Source organism: Copidosoma floridanum, unplaced genomic scaffold (assembly GCF_036245765.1).
Source record: "Copidosoma floridanum isolate Cflo_tuat_1 unplaced genomic scaffold, Cflo_Japanese_pri ptg000012l, whole genome shotgun sequence".
In the NCBI taxonomy this organism is placed as follows: Eukaryota; Metazoa; Arthropoda; class Insecta; order Hymenoptera; family Encyrtidae; genus Copidosoma; species Copidosoma floridanum.
Window position 1 is genome coordinate 6,628,470 of NW_028321889.1, and position 19,709 is coordinate 6,648,178.

General features: G+C 38.2%; 1 protein-coding gene across 1 annotated transcript in view; it reads right to left on the bottom strand.

Annotated features, from left to right (window-relative positions):
• Positions 1 to 1,601: 1,601 nt before the first annotated feature.
• LOC106647888 (uncharacterized) overlaps positions 1,602 to 19,709 on the bottom strand; it is a 30,860-nt gene continuing 12,752 nt past the window's right edge. Inside the window, exons 6-8 of the mRNA XM_089590525.1 lie at positions 4,065 to 4,088; positions 3,379 to 3,509; positions 1,602 to 2,659 (exon numbers count right to left, since the gene is read on the bottom strand). Coding sequence (XP_089446651.1) covers positions 2,444 to 2,659; positions 3,379 to 3,509; positions 4,065 to 4,088 — 371 coding nt within the window. The 3' untranslated portion in view covers positions 1,602 to 2,443. The remainder of the gene's footprint in view (positions 2,660 to 3,378; positions 3,510 to 4,064; positions 4,089 to 19,709) is intronic.

Sequence of the window (19,709 nt, forward strand, 5' to 3'; positions counted from 1 at the left end):
TCTCTCTATTTTTTATTGATGCGCAACAAGTTTCTTAAAAATACAACCCTTAAAAATACATGTAAGGCATCATTGAGGTCTTGCTTTTCAATAAATTTTATCTCAATACAAAGAACTTCTAATCATTTTGTGAGGGCTGATTTGACAAATTGTACACTTTTATTATCAATTTGTGGTGTGAAAAAATGAAGGTATTTCGCATTTGTAGGTATTGATTTAAGTAAATTCGCCGCATGTCCTTCCGATTTGAAGGTTTATTTATTATATCCCCTAAATGTGTTTGTTATCCACAAAAGTGTTTATATCATACATGACTCGTTTATTCGTAATAATGGTTAGTATGATTGTTTTTATATATATATTATACTATGTTCCTTTGCAATCTAAATTTTACCTAAATTCATACCTCACTTTTGCAATACATGATACACATTATACAAGTGTTTTTCTTCTACGTATCTAGATCATCAACAAAATGCTTCCTTCATTATTTATATATTAATAATCGGTCATAATCATAATAATAATAATAACTTTGCTTTCATTGTATTTACAATATTATCATACAAATCACTTTTACCCATCATTAAGATGACGTTGTGAGAAGCTACAAGTTACTCATGAGCGTTAAAATAAATAATTTACAAATCTAACAATTTTCAAGTCTTTCGCAATATTAATATAATTTTCATTTTCCAGTGCCTCGATCGTCCACCAGTCAATTCCTTTATAGTTTGAGAACGACAAATTAAACATAACAAACAGAGATTTCTAAAGTCATTATTTTGCTGGCATCAATGTATTTATTAGAACTCAACTGATGGTCTCTTTGAGACAAGTTAGGTGTAACTTCTTCAATGATCAACTATTTTTATTATATTATTATTATTATTATCATTATCATCTTTGTCAATCGTATTATTATTATTATCATAAATATGTTTACTTTGTACTGTATACATTGAGCTGGCTGAGACGAAGCAACAATTTCAATCGTAACCGTGTGCTTTTATTTTTGTTTACTTCTGAAGCGAAAAAACCAATTTTCGTATCACACGAAGAAAAGAAAAAAAAAAAAAAAAAAATTGGCGTGACGTAATCCACAAACGCAATGCTAGTAAAAAAAAAAAAAAAAAAAAAAAAAAAAAAAAAGCAAATGAATAAAACGTCCGAAGTGTAATTTATTCGACCAGCTTACGCGCGTAAGGTGGATTTACATAAGTATAACTTGACCAAGTGAGCGAGCGAGTTGTAAGAAATAAAAATTTTAAAAATCGTCAAGAGGACACCGTTTGTATGTATATATGTGTTTACCCGCAAGTACCGTGAATACTTGTACGCGCAAGTAAAAGTGCAATTCGTGGGCACCATATAATATAGCAGCACATTGCAACACACACCCACCACACGAGCGAGTCTTAATTAAGTTAGTTCACCAATAATATATATATATATGTATATATATATATATGTATGTATAAGTATGTACAAGAAAAGTTGGTCGCTCAACAATCGAGTTGTATGTGTGTGTATATATACGAGACAAGAGGAGCACGCTTTGGTTTTATGTATAAATAAATAATATTATATATATATATAGCTGTCGAGCCGGATCGGCATCAGGTAAAAATTACCCGTGTCACTCGCGACAAAGCGTTACACGCTTAGAAAAATTACCCCAAGCTAATCATGAAAACCCCTTGCTTCGACGCCACACGTAATCATGTGTCACTGCATATAATAATATACCTTGACCAACGTAGCAGCAATCGAATTAACATAGGTACGAAACTATTATCAACTTCTTCTTCTTCTTCTTCTTTATTTTTCCTCATTATTCTTCTTGATTGATCTCAAATATTATATATATATTAAATTACATTATATTGTATCGTCGCGCGTATTGCGTACATAATAGAACGTGTTGTAGACACGGCGGTGATGATTACGGTCTCTCTCAGGACTATTCATCACGAATACATCATATATCACATGTATCTCACGACCAGCGAGGAGAGGACGAGTGGGCGAGCGTAGTATCGGTGCATCGACAACAGCGTAGCCCTCGAGGCGCCTCGCCACTGCCGATATTTTCATAGGAACTCGATCGCACGCCGCGCCCTTGTACAACAAAACCACTCTGTACCGTGATGTGGATATGGGGAAGAGGTGCAGCGGGTCTGACTAGATAACACCAGGTATGTATATATATATATATATAGGAGGGACGGACACAGAGGGCCAAGGCAGCGGCGGCGGCGGTGTTGATGACACGATAGTAGTTTAGCAGTGTGGTATGTAGCAAGGCCTACCCCGGGTCTCGGGGTTGCGCGTAGCTCGACGATAGACGCGACGACGCCCGACGGACCGATGCTTATTAGGAGAAGCCGAGCTCCTCCTCGTCCGACTCGTCCTGATCGTACTCCTCGTGGTCCGACGTGTGTCACAAAACGTCCTGGGCCTGTCGCGGGCTTATACCGATCGTCGGCGACAGTTGGCCCTCGTCGACGCTGCTCACCGATTTGTTCGGCTCCTCGTCCTTCCACTTGTCCATCGAGCGCCTCCGCGCGTTCATGAAGAAGTTACCGACCGTCGTCGGCTCCAAACCAAGCTGCCGGGCGATTGTCACTTGCATCTCCTTCGACGGCCTCTTCGTCTCCTGCAATCATTCATTTATTATACTTACTTCCATTATTACAACCACATAGGTATAAATGTAAGCGCATAGGGTATTAAATTAAACGCGCGTAGTGGATACACGCGCCATGTTATGTATATATATTATTGGTAAGTGGGATACGGCGATGAGCGCGTTGCCCAGGTTGCCCTTGCCACCTCCTCCCCCCCCCCTCCCTTGACCTAACACTTTTATTATACGAATGAAACAACTATGCAAACGCCGTTTGTTTTATGTACACCTGTGTGGCTGTATGTAGGGGCACTTACACCACAACTGTTACGTACGTAAGCGTGTAACTGTTACCGCGGGCCGCGGCTGAGAAATTATGCACGATATATGTGTTATACCTATACGTGCGTGCCTATATATACGAGAGAGCCGATCGATAACCTGCCCGTCCGTTATAATATACCTGCCCTGTGCGCTACTACAACTATATGTATATGTGTATAGTTATATATGTGGGTGGTAAGCTGCCACTTGCGAGTTGTTCGCGACGGCACACGAAAATCACCCGCTCGCAAGAGTTATCATTGTTTCAATGAAACTTTGTGTTTCCCCCGATAAGTATATATACTCTCTCGCGCAAACTCTGCAACCCCAACATTTTTGGGCGCAACTACAACAACGATGATGATGATTGATGCGACATTGACGATGATATTATTTAAGGGTGTGGAGGTGTGTGTACGACTCACTTTAAAAATAGCCTGTAGAGTACGGCGCTGCAGGTCGGTGAAAACTAGCCGTGGTTTCTTGGGGGCAGGCTGCTGGTGTTCTGCCTGGCTCGACATCTCGTCTTTCCTCTTGCAAGCTGAAATTGATGAAACTGATTTTTTACTTATTCGTCGGTTCTTACCGCCGATCCGGGCTCTTCGAGCGTTTTTTTTTTTTTTTTTCATATGTTGGAGCTCAATTTGCGAGGCTTGAGCATATAGGTATACGTTTGAGGAGGCTTGATAAAATTTCGTTTCTAAAACTCGCAAACAGATACGTTGGGTTATTCATATGTAGTCGGGTGTAAGACCATTAAATAATTAAACGCAACTTTATACACATTTTAAATGTTTTTTAAAGTAGCTTTAATAATTTGGCATGAAATCGATTCAGGTATAAAACTAGCTTCAAGAAATGGTAGTGTTTATAAACGAACTTTTCCAGACTCGTCATTATCTATCTGTAAGACATGCAGTACTGCCAATTCGATGGTAAATTTTTATTTTTTATCGTCATTCTATATCATCTTATCATGATTAGATACGAGTAAAATTTTTTTCATTAATTGATGAATATGCTTGTAGGAAAGGAGCCTCTTTAAATTACAAGAAAAAAACAAAACACCCGAAGAGCAAAAGAAATTTGTGTGAATCAGTGTGATACTTACTTCCTCGTTGTGGTATCTGTGCAGCTGAAAACAGAAAGAAAACAAAGAACGAAAATTAGTATGATCGTTATCGAGTATACGGAATAAATAATAGGTAAGATGCTGTGTATAATGCGTTATTGGGTCTTCAAATTTACGATTCCAAATTTAATACAGATATACATTCAGAGCATAACACGTACAATCATGGATATATATGTATATGGAGTCGAGTTGCATACAAGAGACTCGACTGAAAACTACACCAGTTACATCTCACTATTGGGTTCTATTACATAATATTTACTGTGTTTTTTTTTTTTTTTTTTTGTCATTTGTTTCGATGTTTTCATTTTTCTCCTCAACTTTTCAGTAGGTTTCGTTTAACCCTACAATAATCGAGTTTTTAAAAATTTTATGTGCTTTCATTAAGCTTAAAAAGTGTAAAAGAAAAAAAATGTCTCATACTTTAAACGTATTTAATAATATCAGTGTGGATCCACTAAAAAATGGTTGTACTTCATCGCGCAAAGATTCCAGCTTTTCCGACCGAATTTCAATAAAACGATCGAACGGAAGAAAAAGCAGAAAGAGAGACGGGCACTTTCTAACTTTAGCGCCAAAGATTGATTTTCAGACATTACAGATATTACTCATTACTCATTTTATTTATTTTTCAATACCAAGTGGCGTTACATTGGAATCCAATGCGGAGTATACCGCGCTCCTCCTCCTCTTTGTTTATTTGCACGTGAAATTTCATTTTTTTCTCATTTCCTTTCCTGCACGTATATATATATACCCACACTGCCAATCGTAATAAAGCCGGCTTCGACTTCCTCATCAGTAACATTTCATATTTTCCCAACGAATAACCCACCGACTCTGCATTTCATTCTTCAATACGAATCCGCTCAATATTAAAATTATTATTACTATTATTATTATTATTATTACTATTGTCATCATTATTGTGACTTATGACTGGGCGCGGTTGTGTCGCGTGTTTTCGAGAGTTCAAAAATACACGTCGTCGGAATAGAAAACAAAATAATCGATTCTCGCGAGCTTTCGTAAAATGTATTTAATGTACGAAACGAAGAGCGAACGGTCGTCGAGCAATTAATAAAGCACACCGAGTTGCTTCCTTTAAAAAAAAAAAAAAAAACTTGTTTTTATTGGCGACACTTGCGTGGGTTTGATGAAAAACGTAACGATGCAAATAAAATACGTACATTGACCCTCGCTACAGTACGGCATTGTGTTGTATCGGTGTGTACCAACTCGGTTTCAATGAAGCACCCGGTAGAGTATTTGACGGCCACATAGCGCACTCAAGTGACAGCTACGTGACTCTTTACTCAGTGTCTCTCTCTCTCTCCCTTTTTTTTTTCTCGTCTCTTTCTACTTTTCCTTTTCCGTATGCGAGACACAACGAGGTGTCGCGGCAATGTTCGCGGACCTGCCTCCTATCGTTGCTTCGATAATACTCGCGTTAGTTCGAAACGTATTCATGTACGTATAATATATATGTATGTACTATTAGCCGAGTGTTCGTCGTGTTCGGTGTCAAAATGCCATTTAATTCGACTGTTTGATACTTTTATGTATACTGCGGAGTTAGTGCCGGCACTAATCTTATTTGTTGAAACCGTAAATTATTCACTCTTTTTGCCAAAGAATCAATCGAAATCAATCGAATTTTCAATTTTTATTTTTATTTTTTTTTTTCCGGCATTTTTTAAAAATTGCTGCCAGAGAGCCAGAATCTTTTTGACGTAAGCTTTAATATTTTTCTTTTATTTATAATAAATTGTATGAAACTCTATACGAAAAAGAGTAAAATCCCGTAAAATGAGTAGGTAAAGAATCGATATTTGCATGAATAATATTTATATATTATATATAAAAATATATACATTATAAAATTAATCGTATTCATTTTAATATTCGACGAAACAGTTATTATTTGTGTAACAGAATTTTATGTGTATTTTTCTTTTTATTGTGATCTGTATTTTCTGATGCATTATTACGCAGACGTAAATATACGTTTTCACTGGGTAAAAGTATATATTTATATGTATACGCTAAGGTACATACTATTGGTCAGATTGAATTCATGCTGTACAGGGTCAGGGTATACAACTTGGGTATATAGATATAAATGTAGACAAGGGGCTGAGTTTTGAGACGGTTTTACTTTCATTGACAAAGTCTATTTTCATACACTGGTTTACACATAAACATAACTATCGCCTTTAAATAAGTACAGCTATGCTCACACTTAAGGCATATTGTAGCTCTTTTCTTTTTCTACTAAAATTAAATAATAAAATTATAAAAAATTAACGTACTTAATTTTAACTCATACATTATAAATTATATACATAAGAGCTGATTTGAATAGGATATGTAGATTATAGGGTTGTAGAGTAGAAAAGGGTTTTGGGAAAAGAAAAGAAAACAAGATATGGCTTTAGCACATGACAAGATGTTGGAGTTTTTTTGTTTCAATGTACATGTGACGATGACGCTGATGACGATAGCATCATCGACGACGTAAGTATAGGATTAGCCAGCCGTACTATATTCACAATGAAACAATAATTTTGGTGTATTTATTTCAATTTTCTCTCTTCCAGACTAAAAAGTATCGATTTCACGTTAATTGGTACCTGTACTAATTTACTTAGTGCCGATGCTAATTAGCACCTGTATTAAGTTAATTAGTAACGGTAATATTTTCATTCATAGCAGTAAAATGTTGATTAATACTTATGTTGCGTTAACGAGTACCGATACTATTAGGAGAAAATCGATATCACGAGGTACACGTGGTTTAATAATTTTTTCAGCGAGTAAAGTATATTGTAACACGTTTACACGTGTTAGATAAGATGGTAGTTATAGTACGACGAGGTTTCCTTTAATTGTATCTCGTCTTTCGCCATCTGACAGATTATTAGCAAATATATTCGTCTGCACAGCTTTTCTGTCCTTTCTCTCGAAGGATATACATGTCAATTCAAGTGTATAAAAGACACAAATAAACGGGGAAGAGCTTGCATGCTTTTCATAAATTGTCCATGCAATTACTACTGCGGTACTGTAGTAGCCCGGTGGCGTTTTATTGAGAAAAATGATTTTTTTTTTTTTTTTTTTTCATCTTGATGGTAAAATAGTATGGTTCCTGTAAGATTTCTAATTTGATTGTATTGATTTTTTGTTGTGACAATTTTTTTTTTTTTTTTTCTCTTTTCTTTTAACGAGCGACCGACCAACCGTCAATGACAAGTTAAACATCTTTCTACCCCCTCTTTTTGCTTAATTTCTCTCATTCCATTTTGGCTTTCGTCACGGCCTTTACTATATAGTCACTGTCTCACTTTTGTGCTCAAATTAAATTTCAAGTCACTATTATGAGCCGTTGCACGTGTAAATATTTTGTAGTGCTATAGGCAATTTTACTTGTAAACGATTATACCATGAACGAGATTTTGAACAATCAAGGTTTACATTTAAAATTGCCCGTATTTTGTTTTTTCGAAGATTACTGTACATGAAAAGGTTCATTTTGCCGATTTGAATGCGCACAAGTGCTTGAAACTCGATCCTTGAGTCTGCAGTTGTTAGTCATGTTTGATGGCAGACTAACAATCAGCTGGGCGAATTGTATTTTTTGAATTATTTCATCATCATCGTCATTGTGATTGTTTCAAGGATCAACGACCAATTACTTGCCGTTGCAGTGACATTCGGACATTAAATTTATATTTATATGTTAAGGCTGAGTGACCTGGATGCTGAACCGTGACTAAACTGATTTCTTATAAATAATGTTTCATTTGAGTTAACAACGTCAGAAAGACATCATACACACATTAGTACATTAGTGACCGTTATTTTTCAGTTAAAGGTTTTTTAGCTCTCATTTCAATGTCACCGAAAATTAAAATCTCTGATTTACGAAACCCAAAATAAAAGAAAAATTGATTCCCATTCAAGTAACCAATTTCTATTTTTTTCAATTGCATGGGTTTTTTCGATGTTAAAAATCCAAAAGAAAAAAATAAAACCAAAAGAAATAAATTTTTTAGATTTTTTACTTTATTTTTATACTGATGAAGAAATTCTAGAAAATGTATTTTTTACGTACCATTAAATTTAAAAATTGTGATTTTAATAGTATATAATGAATGTTTATTGTACAAGAAAAATCATGTGTGACGAAAAAAAATCTATAATTTTCCTGTCTAATATTATTTAAATAAATTGCAAAGCAGAGATATCTTAATTATATGGTATACAGAAACTTTTTAGTTGTAGGAGCTAAGAAAAATAATGGACACTTCAACATACGTGTATGACTATCTAAGTAAGATATTGTTATGCAAGTTGCACTCTGGAAGATACATGGCTCGTTTTTTTGTTATTGTTCTATTTTTATTTATACTTTTTCTCCTTTTGGTGTAAATAATTTTTTTTCAGAATGTAAAAAAGTATTTAAACATTGCGTGAATATATAAAAGCTATTAATACGAGTGATGGTAACGAAGCATGCCTGCACCAGAATACTACTTGATTTAGCAGTATAATATTACTTAAATTTTCGAATTTATAGTGCATCTACGTTGTGGAAATACTAGCATCCATGATTTTCTGATGTGAGAGAAATATTAAGTCAACTGTCTAATCAACAATGTGATCTGAGCAATCTGTCACTGGTAAAAAAAATAATTGAAAAAAAAAAAAATAAATAAATCAAGTAAGTAACGTTTTCCAATGTAATACTTTGCATGAACTTTATAATCATTTTCATCATTATTATTATTGAAATTTCAATGAACTAGAAAAATAGTATTTCGAGCAGCTTCTCAATAAAATGCCTCCGAATAATGGTGACGTGTTGTTTTATCAATATTTGTAATATGTGGCATTATCGTGAGTATACTTCAATGTTAATGTTGTTTAATGATTTTTGAGGATAACATTACATGGCTTATACTGATGCAGCTGCAAAATACATTCTGTTTTCTGTATGTTTGTAAGTATGTGTGTCTGTACAAGTATATGGTATAAGTATTACGAGCCAAAAATTCCAAATATACGTTTATGTAATTATGTATACGTATGTACATATATACGTAGTCTACGAAAGGTACATCATATTATGTATTGTGAAAGAACAGCTATCGTGCAAAGTAGATGTACTTCGTTAAATTTAAATATGTACTGTTTTTTTATTATTATTTATTTATTTAGTTTTTTTTCATTCTTAATTATTGGCTTGTCTTTTTTCTTGAGCTAATAATTGTCTGTAATTACTTTTTGTTTGATTTCAAAATGTACATACATCATCTGATACAAGTGGTCACACTGATACTTTGATAACATGCATATACATTTTTATTAACTGTAATGTGCCACATGTAATGATTAAGATGAGAGTGAACAACAAAATGAAACCAAAATTACCGAAATAACGTTTCGCAATTATTACTTTTAAATGATATTTTATTTCAATATTAACGATAAACTGCATTTAATTTTTTATACATTTCTCGCCATTACTAGAGTATGATTCTAAAAATGCGTTTACATGACAATTTTGCAGTCCAAAAATTACATTTCAGTTTGCAAGAATAAAAGAGGAACACAATTTTCCTGTAAAACATTATTTCATAAAAAAAAAAAAAAATCAATCCTTTAAGCTTCGAATGTCTATTACAGTTATTCCTAATGAGCCACGCAAAAACAATAAAACAAAATTTAAATTTAAACTGCTATAGTTAAGATCGCTCGTATCGTCAAGTCAAGATGTACCGCGATCGAGGCCTGCAATCGTCATACATCGAGACAAACGACACTAAGCGATCCATCGTAAAAAAAAAGCACTAGCCATTGTGTCCCATTACGTTTCATAGCGTACGTCTACGAAGCGGTTGGGCACTTTTTATTAACTCATTAAAAATATATTTAATATTTGATCTTTCAATCTGAATGGCTCCACTAGAAATCACTATAATCACAGTAAGGTCGCATCTTAGAATCAATAAATAATAATGGAGGAAAATAGTAATCTTAATATTTCTCTGATTGCAGAATACGCGAAAATGGTTTAAAATTTTTTAAGTAAGTCTAGTCCAATCAGCAAAAAAAAAACGAAACGTGGTATTTGAATTTTGAGTGATGTATGTGTGAACGTGTGAAAGTCCATAATCTACTGAATACGATAAATTTTTCGTTTGTTTTGTCATACCATTACGTGTATAGATTAGGCTGATGCTAATATCAATATATATATATATGTAATTACTGAGGTACATAGTTTACATAAACGATGCACGTGTTCATTAGTCCATCCATAAGTCAATCAAGCCATCATGAACAATAATATCAAATGAAACTGAGGTCAAAAACAAAGCCTTACATGTAAATGTACATACACGATTAAACAAAAGGAATAAACGGAGCCGTATAATATACATATGTGGTTTTATCATATAACATAATGCGTAAGTATACTCATGTAAGAATAAAAAAATAAATAAATATAATATATATATAATGTAATATAAATTTAATGCAAAGGCAAGTCTCAATCGGCAAGTGTACAAGTAACTGTATACAGAGGTCGGGTTGTTGTAACATGACTTAAAAGTATAATAAATATAAATATATATGTAAAATAATTACGTTTCGTGTTTTGTATATTACAACAATGTGTTTTGTCATTATTGTAATATTGGCAGTATAAAAATATATATATTATGTAAGGTTGAAATTATATCGAACACCGAAACTGAGAGACTCACAAGCAGGAAGAGGAGGGTGTTTTTCTTCTTTTAGAGTTGACTGATCGCACGTTAACATTGCGCATCTGGCAGTCTGCAATGTAAAACATATTGGGAGCGTCAACAACAACCGGCAAATCTTCTTTTCACCATAGGGCGTTTTTTTTTTTTTTTTTTTTTTATTCCATTATTATACACACATATTCGTATATGCAATAGATATCTCACTGTACAAAAAAAAAAAAAAAAAAATCACATTCGTTGCTACCCCTAAAAATAACAATTTTTTTTATCGCTATTTCTTCAACATTCATCAATATTATTGCTAATAAAAGTCATAGATAACATCAATGTTGTATACCAATAACTTGAGATACCATCTTAATTACGTACATGTGCATATTATAACTATTCGTTTGAATTCTTCGTTTTACACGAATAAACTTGTATTACATTTTATTTTCTACCCATGTCCATGCATATACAGTTTGAAAAATGTTGAACTCCATCGAAATGTAACATCTTTTTTTTTTTTTTATTTGTATATGATAGTAAAATCGCCAATTTTATTTTATTCACTCGACATACTAAGTAATTCAAGGAATCTGCAGATACGAAGAAAACAAAATTTCTTTGGGTACTTTTTTGGGTAGGTAAGAGAATTGTTTGTTCTTTTTTGTCGTCCTGCGTTCCAAATAAGATCTCGTACGCGTAAAAGCAACTAGTGAGAAAAAAAAAAAAAAAAAATTATCATCACCACTTCTGTTAATCCCTCTGCTAAGATGAAATTATCAATACGAAAAACAAATAAATGTTTGCGCTGATTCGTCAATTCGCCATTGCGAGGCAAGCCAGCGAGTAAGTAATATGCCGAGCAAAATCTCGAACTCTCTAGGTACTACGAGTAAACGGAGGAGTTTTGACCGCAAAGCGCTGTAAAATCTGCGAAAGAAACACGCCGGAAACAAACGAAAGTTGAAAAGGTACTTTTTAACCATCGACGGGCGGAAGGGAAGCTGTGCAGCGGTCCTCTTCTGACAAGCATATTCGACAACTCTGGGCACATATACAGAGAGAAAGATTTGCTCATCCGTTTTGACTTTTGCGGGGAGAGATCGGCGGGGCGCACATATTGAAGCGTCAGTCCGCGGAAAAGCGCTTCAAAAGTGTTACCTGTACATACATATATACATACATATGTATAGACGTAGACGCAGCAGGATATAGGGAGAAAGACCTCCTCCTCGCAAAAGGAGAGAGAGTAGCGAGTGAACTGCAGCCAATGGCCACCAGTAGATAGTCGGATGGAAAGGCGAAGCCTTTGATCGGAGAAATTAAAAGCCAAAGTCGACAGCGCCACAGAGAGAGAGAGAGAGAGAGGGACGCGCCAGCATTTCTCTATTGGCCAGCCATCAGCTACCGTCTCCTCCTCCTTTCTTTCTTTCTCTGCTCCTTTCACTCGCGCTCTCTCTCTCTCTCTCCTATGCTACTCGTTATTATTTGTTAGTCTATCACTACCTCCCTCTTTGTCACTGCAGCGCGAGGGAGAGCGACACTCGAGGATGGTTCGTTAACCTGTCTGCTGCATTATTGCGCGGATGGCGGTAGTAGGTATAACAGTAGCAAAAGCTCCGCTTCGATTGGAAATGAAAAAGCTCATACCCGTGTACCTATATAGGTACGGATTCTTCTTCGACAACTCCCGGCGATGCGACTGTACTTGGGTTATATTTGGGCGAACGACAGATCGGATTAATCCATGGCTGAGTACAACCATCGCCGTGTCTGTTATATACCATGCGCGGCTCCTGTGTAATTTTTTTTTTTTTTTTTTCGACCACCCCGTCCCTCCTTTGGCTCGAGAATCGAAATACTTGTACATATGGTATCCGAGCACGGAGGTTGCGAGTGAATTGGAAAATACCGGACTAACCGATGGCCAATCAATGAATTTCCCGTGCATGTGTGTTGTACCTTGGATGCATGGTATATATAGGAAACAAAAAACGCGGAGTTGTATAAGCGAACGCGGGCGGGGAGAGGGTGGAAGAAGAAAAAAAGAGAAGAAGGGGCCTGGGCTGGAAATGAGGTACATTCGAAATGTCTCGTTCCTGATGCATATTACAGTTAATTTCTTATCGATCGCCGAAGAGCGAAATTGCACGGGAGTGGAGAAAACGGGGGGGGGGGGGAGGAAAAAAAATCGCGAGAGGCGGAAAGGAGGAAAAAAAGTACCTGCACCTGTGTGTATATATATATACGTAGGCGCAGGGCTTATAATAAATGCCAGGATGAGAGAGCGAGAGAGAGGAGCTTAGCAAAAGAGAGCGCGCGGGCGTTCCTTTTTTTTTTTTCCTTCTTCCCTCCCTTTTCAGCGCTGGACCGTTCGATTTTCGTCGAAATATGACGGGTTCGTTCGTTCGAAGCTTTTGGCGGAGAAGAGTAAGAGAGAGTTCGCTTGCGGAATATTGGAAAATGCCAGACCCGAGAGTACAAGAGAGTCGGGAGAGCTCGATATGCATATAAACACAATACCTTCTCATATTCCCCCCTCCCCATCCCTACTCTTCTCTCTATCTCTTCCATTTCCACGTTACAGACACACACACACACGTGTGCAGAGTGGCTCCATGCGCGCGGTTTTGTACGCGAGTGCCCATTTACGTAAATATATATATATATATTTTTTTTCTTTTTCTCCCATGTGAACTATGTGCGCTGTATATATGGATATTTAACGAAAGAGACGAAAAAAAAAAATGGACCGAGTATGTGCAGGCTGAGGCTAATCCAGGCTCGCTGTATTATCTACCGCCTCGCTTTTTCCCCTCTACTTTTCGTTTCGTTGTTTCCCCGAGTGTCCATATGTGCCCATATAGCAGATTATATATACTTTCATTGCCCGTCCAGCTTCTCGATACTGCACCGTAAGTATACCTATACAATACTCGTGATTGTTAATAATATTGTTTTTCTTTTAAATTTTATGTTGAAAAATGAAGAAAATAGCCAAGAGACAATTATTGCCGATGGCTGACCAAATCTCGACTTGTACTACTTGGACGTGTTTTTGGCAGCCTCTCGCCGTATCTACTATTGTAAAATCAGAGAGAGAGAAAGGTTTTTGGAGGGAACATTTTATCATTGATGTAATTTTTTGAAGTGAAAAATAAAAATACAGGGTGGGGTGGGGGTGGAAGGAAGTTTATCGGGAAATTAAGGATAGAGGGAGAAACGGGCGAACCGAGGAAAACATAAAAAACGGCGACCGCTTGGCTCTGCCAGTGCCGATAAATGAAAAATGCGTAAATTTTATTAATCGCGCGCGATTATTAATTTTCCCCTCCCTCCCGTTGGGAGGAAGAAAGAAAAAGAAAAGAAAGCACCGCGGCGCACCGCTACTGCCACACGTACGCCCGGGTTACACTCGCGCTCGCAGGGGGCTCTTATTGCGCGCGTACGTCTTTATTTTCATCCTTTAGCTTTTCCCCCTTTCCGTTTCATTCTCTATAATTTATACAGGTATTGGCGGTCGGGTGACTCCTATACGCCAAACAGCTGCGCCTCCGTGTTCATTGTTCCATTTTTACTGTGAAATACCCTTCCGATAATTTTTCGCGAACCCATGCATCTAAAACAACACGCAATATACTCTACTTACTCCACGTATGTTTTTTTTTTTTTTTTTTTACTCACCAACAACAAAAAGTAATAATAGTAATAAAAAAAGTTTGTCTATGTAACTCGGGCGCGCGACATTCTTCTGTATTTCATTACATGGATATTTTCACCCACGGAAGGGCAAGATAACAAAAAACGCGTGCGAGGAGCGCAAGAATGTCCGTCAAAAAGTTGTCAGTGTGTATATACGCAACTACCGAGAGAAAGCTGCTCGCTCGAGTATTTTTTCACCGATGCCGGCACCGATCGGCAGAGCCAGCGAGCGAGCTTGCAGTATGAAAAATTCCAAATTAAACGCAGCGTTAAACTATACACGAATAACCGAGGCGCGGTGAGTATATATGGACACGCGCGTACGGGTGAAGCAGGGGAAAAGTATGTATGTGTACATCGAGGCCCGTCAGTACATAGATCCAACACTGCAGCCCCCCCTCCCCTAAAGTAATCGCCTTCGTCGTGTATAGTCATAGGGGGTTGGGGGGGTGGGGAGAAAAAATTTAATTACAGAAAAGTTTTGGCATTCCATCAGTTTGGTTGAGCCGATGCATCGGTACTCTCGGTCGTCGTGGGAGCAAGTGATGTTGTTACCGCCCATACCTATATGTGTATCTATTGCTCCTCTCGTCCGTTCAGCCTTTTCTTTTTTTTTTTTTTTACCCACAATTTTTTCCCCTTTTGCTCCTCTTTCTGTAATATCGTGTATGTATAGGTGGCCGCCTGCTGCGGTTTATTCGAGCCAGACGCGCGGAGTGTAACGTAGATACAACGCCAGTCCCCCCTGCACGGCGAGTTGGTGGAGCTGGCCAACGGAGCGTCGTACTCGCATTTTTTTCATCCTGCCGTGCCTTTTTTTTTTTTTTTATTCCCAAAGGCTTATGCAATATTTTATTAATATACCATACAATATGCAACCGCACACACACGCAAGCGCCGACCGGTGGCTATCGGATGACTTTTCAAGCTGCGCCGGCGTTTCGCTTGGCCGTGCTTTTCCTTTGCTCCTATTTTTTTTTTTTTTTTTTTTTTTTCAAGCGTCGAGCCCTGCTCCGCCACCACTTCGATATTAGTTATTTTCGACGTCTTTTTTTTTTGTTTTTGTTTTTTTTTTCCCTCCCTCCCCCGGGTAAAACAACGAAAATCGAGTGCGCCCTTCCAAACTCCTTCCTCCAGCGCGAGTGTACATTGTATACAGGTAACGGCTAATTGGTACAGCCCTCGTGTAATCGTAATCTCTCGAGCGTGACTAATTTTTCAAAAAATGTGTACCAAGTAGGAGTACATATATATACATAGAAGTTGCAACGAGATGGAGAGTGAGTCGAACTCGCATATACACGCGCCACCGACCGATGGGGTCACAGAGAGAAAAGAGTCATTGGGTTCGAGTTGGGGAAAAAAAAAAAAAAAAAAAACACGCGAAAAGTTCTCGCACGTGAGAGCCCGATCGATATCCGCGTGTGCACGTGCACTTTTTTCCTGAATCCACGGTTATACATGTACGTATACGAGGGCGCGTGACTTGAAGAACTATGTCATCAACGTATGTACGTATAAGGTAAACACGAGGATGTGTCCAAAGATGAGGAGTTGTTTTTTTTTTTTTTCTTCTTTTAATACACCTGATATTAATGCACTGACTCAATGAACCAGTATAGGTAGCCAATAACACCGACGAGCAATCGAATCGACGAGTCTTTCGAAAAGGAATGAAAAATACATCGTTGCTGGGAATATAAGTACATACTTGTACTGTAGGAGTTTAGCTTTCACGGATTCTCGTGACAGAAGGGCCGCGGAGAAACAATGTACACGTTGTTATAGGTACATGAAGAGGGGATATAGGCCGTTGTAGTGAGAGAAAAAGAGCGAGGACTCGGCTAGGCCGGGGAGGAAGAAGAAGTAACGCCAAAGGGAGGCAGGGAAGAAAAAAAAAAAAAAAAAAAAACAGTATAGAAGCGACCGAACGGCCAAGGTACCAACGTATACATATATGTATAATTTATATACGTGTATACATAGGAGGAGGAGGAGGAGGAGGTGAACGATGTAAAGACTGGTGGTGGTGGTAGTGGTACTGCTCTACAGTCCCTCTATTTCCCTCGGCGTCGTCGTCGTCGCCGTAGTCGGTAAGCGCGAGCGAGCAAGCGCCCTCCGCCACAACTACAACTACTACTACTACTACTGGCACCGTATCCATACAGCCGTGAACTGAGGACAAAAATCAATATCAGCTAGCGTGTAGCCATTTCTTTTTAATCTGTCGTGCGGTGAGAGAGGGCACTACCCGTACCTGTGCACACAAACATCCACCTGCGTGCATACGTATAGGGACATACAGGGACACGCCGAGCTTTACATGCAAACGCGAACGGCACCTCCACAGGTAGCACAAGGGTATTCATTATACACATAAGAGGGTGGATTGTACCCCTCTCTCTCTCTCTCTGAAGAAATTTGAAATTTGTCCACCATTCTCAGTGAGGCTAACCATGCCCCTACCCTTGACGGCCAACTGCTCCAGATCAGCGATACAATTAGGCTGCTTGGTGTCACTCTTGACTCTACCCTTTCTTGGGGCCCTTTTGCTACTGAAACCTCTCGAAAGAGTTATGCTGCCCTCGCTCGTCTTCGGAGTTGCCGCGATGCCTTGCCCCGTTCAATTCGTATTGAATATAGTTAGTGCCCTCGTGTTCCCCTATTTTGATTTCTGTTCCGGCATTGCGTTGGACCTATCAGGTGTTTTGGTCACTAAGATGTCTCGTTGCAGAAATGCTGCTTTAAGATTTGTCACCGATGTTGGTCGTTCCGAACACATCACCCCTGTATACAGAGCACTTCGTATACTGCCTTTTACCGAGCGACGAGTGTACCTCTCGTTATACCTCTTGGTCTCAGTCTTGAGGAATGGTCTACCTGAGTACCTTGCTAATCAACTCCAGTTTAGGCCTCTTGGAGATGGTGGCTCTCTTCGTCGCTCCCAATTTGATTTGGTGATCTGCTAGCACCTCTTACTATCAAAATTCGTTCCGCGTAGCTGGTCCGTGACTATGGAATACTCTTCCGCATGATCTACGCCGATGCTATGATCGGCCCTGTTTCAGGGTGCTCCTTTACAGTTACTTTATTGATTCTTTATTTTTGTTATAACTTTTTTTTTATGATTTATTAATGCGAATTTTGTTAGGCTGATGCCATTGTATTAGCTCAGTTATTTTGTTCTTTTTATAATATATACTCTATGCCTCGGCGTTATAGGACCTTGAGTCCATTGTCGACTAAATAAATTCAACTCAACTCAACTCAACTCTCTGCAGCTTCAGTTGCGTTACAATGCACCCTCCCCTCGCCCTTTTCTCTTATTGCCCCCGTTATATGTATTACGCACCCCCCCCCCATCTATACATGTACACCCCAGAAATGTATATATATAGGCACACAGTGGTCACTTATGGTTGGGCATCCGCGACTCTCTTGGCCCACCATTACCGCTGTGCCCACCAGCTATGCCTTGCAATATTCGGCCACTACAGGTGCTATACATATACGTATACATATATACATCAGGCACGCGGGGCTTAACCACCCTGAGGGGGGGGGGAGTATGGGGGTCGCCTTGCACCTGCAGCCCACGATCCTCTGCACATCTTCGGTTCCCAACACCACCAACTCTCCCGCATCTATATATACATATATATATGGGTTATTGATTAGGCAATGACTCAAGGACTGCAGGTTGGTTGATGGTTGCTTGGGATGTTCAACATAAGTAGATTTATCACAAGTCTATACTGATGGTGCGAAGGAGTCATGCTCTGATGGCCGACAAAAGAGCACCCCCACGTGCTCTCCCTCAACTCTCATCTCGCTCCGCTCTCTATTAGCATATATTATATACATACATGTATGATGAAATGGTGCACTGCACGTGCACGTGTATATATGTATATATATAGGGTATCACGAAACAACAGCAAAAACAGCGGTTGACTCTTTAAGATGCGCATGAGTAACCCATATATAAGTGTCATGTCTTTTGTCTCTGGTGAGGGAAAAAAATAAGTTAATCCAGGCGCGACCAAGGACAAGGAACCATCGAATATATATATATATATATATATATATATATATATATATATATATATATATATATATATATATATATATATAATGCACTGTGTGCCGTGTGTCGATTCACATATCTCTCTAGAAGGATACTCGTACTCTTGATCTCGAGTATATAATACATGTAAAAAGAAAAAAGAAAAAAGAAAAAAAAGATCTAAATTAATTGAACGATTCAATGTATGAGGTGTATGTATTATTATACCTATAAATACACTCAAAGGGAGTAAGAGCGAGTGGAGCGCGCGCGCCAAGTGAAAAGTAAGAAAGACATCAAAAAGTATATCAAGCGAGCGCGAAGGGGTGGGTGCAAAAAAAAAAAAAGGACCTACGAGAGGGAGAAAGGGCTCGTGCTTTTGCACAACACGTATATTGTTATACGTACAGGTAAATATATATATTCGCGTATTTGTCTGTTGCTCGGAGCTACCTATACATATATACATATATGTACACGAGCACACAAGAGACAAGGGCGGAGGAGGAGAGAGTCGACGTAGCTCGAACGTAGTAAGTAGAAATCGATAGACGGTAGGTGTATATACCTACGTCGGCGGCACGGTTGGTTGGTCGCTTGCTTGGTTGGTCGGTCGGTCGGTCGGTGGTGGTGGTGGTGCAGGGGTAGCAATACGCAGGTATACCGCTATAAGGTGTGGGTACCTATACACACACACATCCAAACTCCTCTCCCTCTGGCCTCTACAATAATGTATACAGATATTATATATATATATATATGTATCTACGTATATACGTGCTCCTCGTTCCCGTTTTAGCGGTCTATCTGTCGTGAGTGCAAGATAGCCCCAGTATCGGTGTAACTTTTTTTTGTTTTTGCGTTTCAACTCCTCCCTTTGATTTGCAACTTGTGTGCTGGGTACGTATAGGTCATATGCACACCGAATAATATTCGCGTACGCGCACTGCATAGGACACGTTGTGGCTCCTTGTATCTACAAAATAATAAGTGTACACACCATCACCTGTCGACCCCTCGTCGGTTCGATTCGTCGGTTTGTCTTTAATTATTAAAATGTGTATAGGTAGCTGCCATCAATTATCAGAC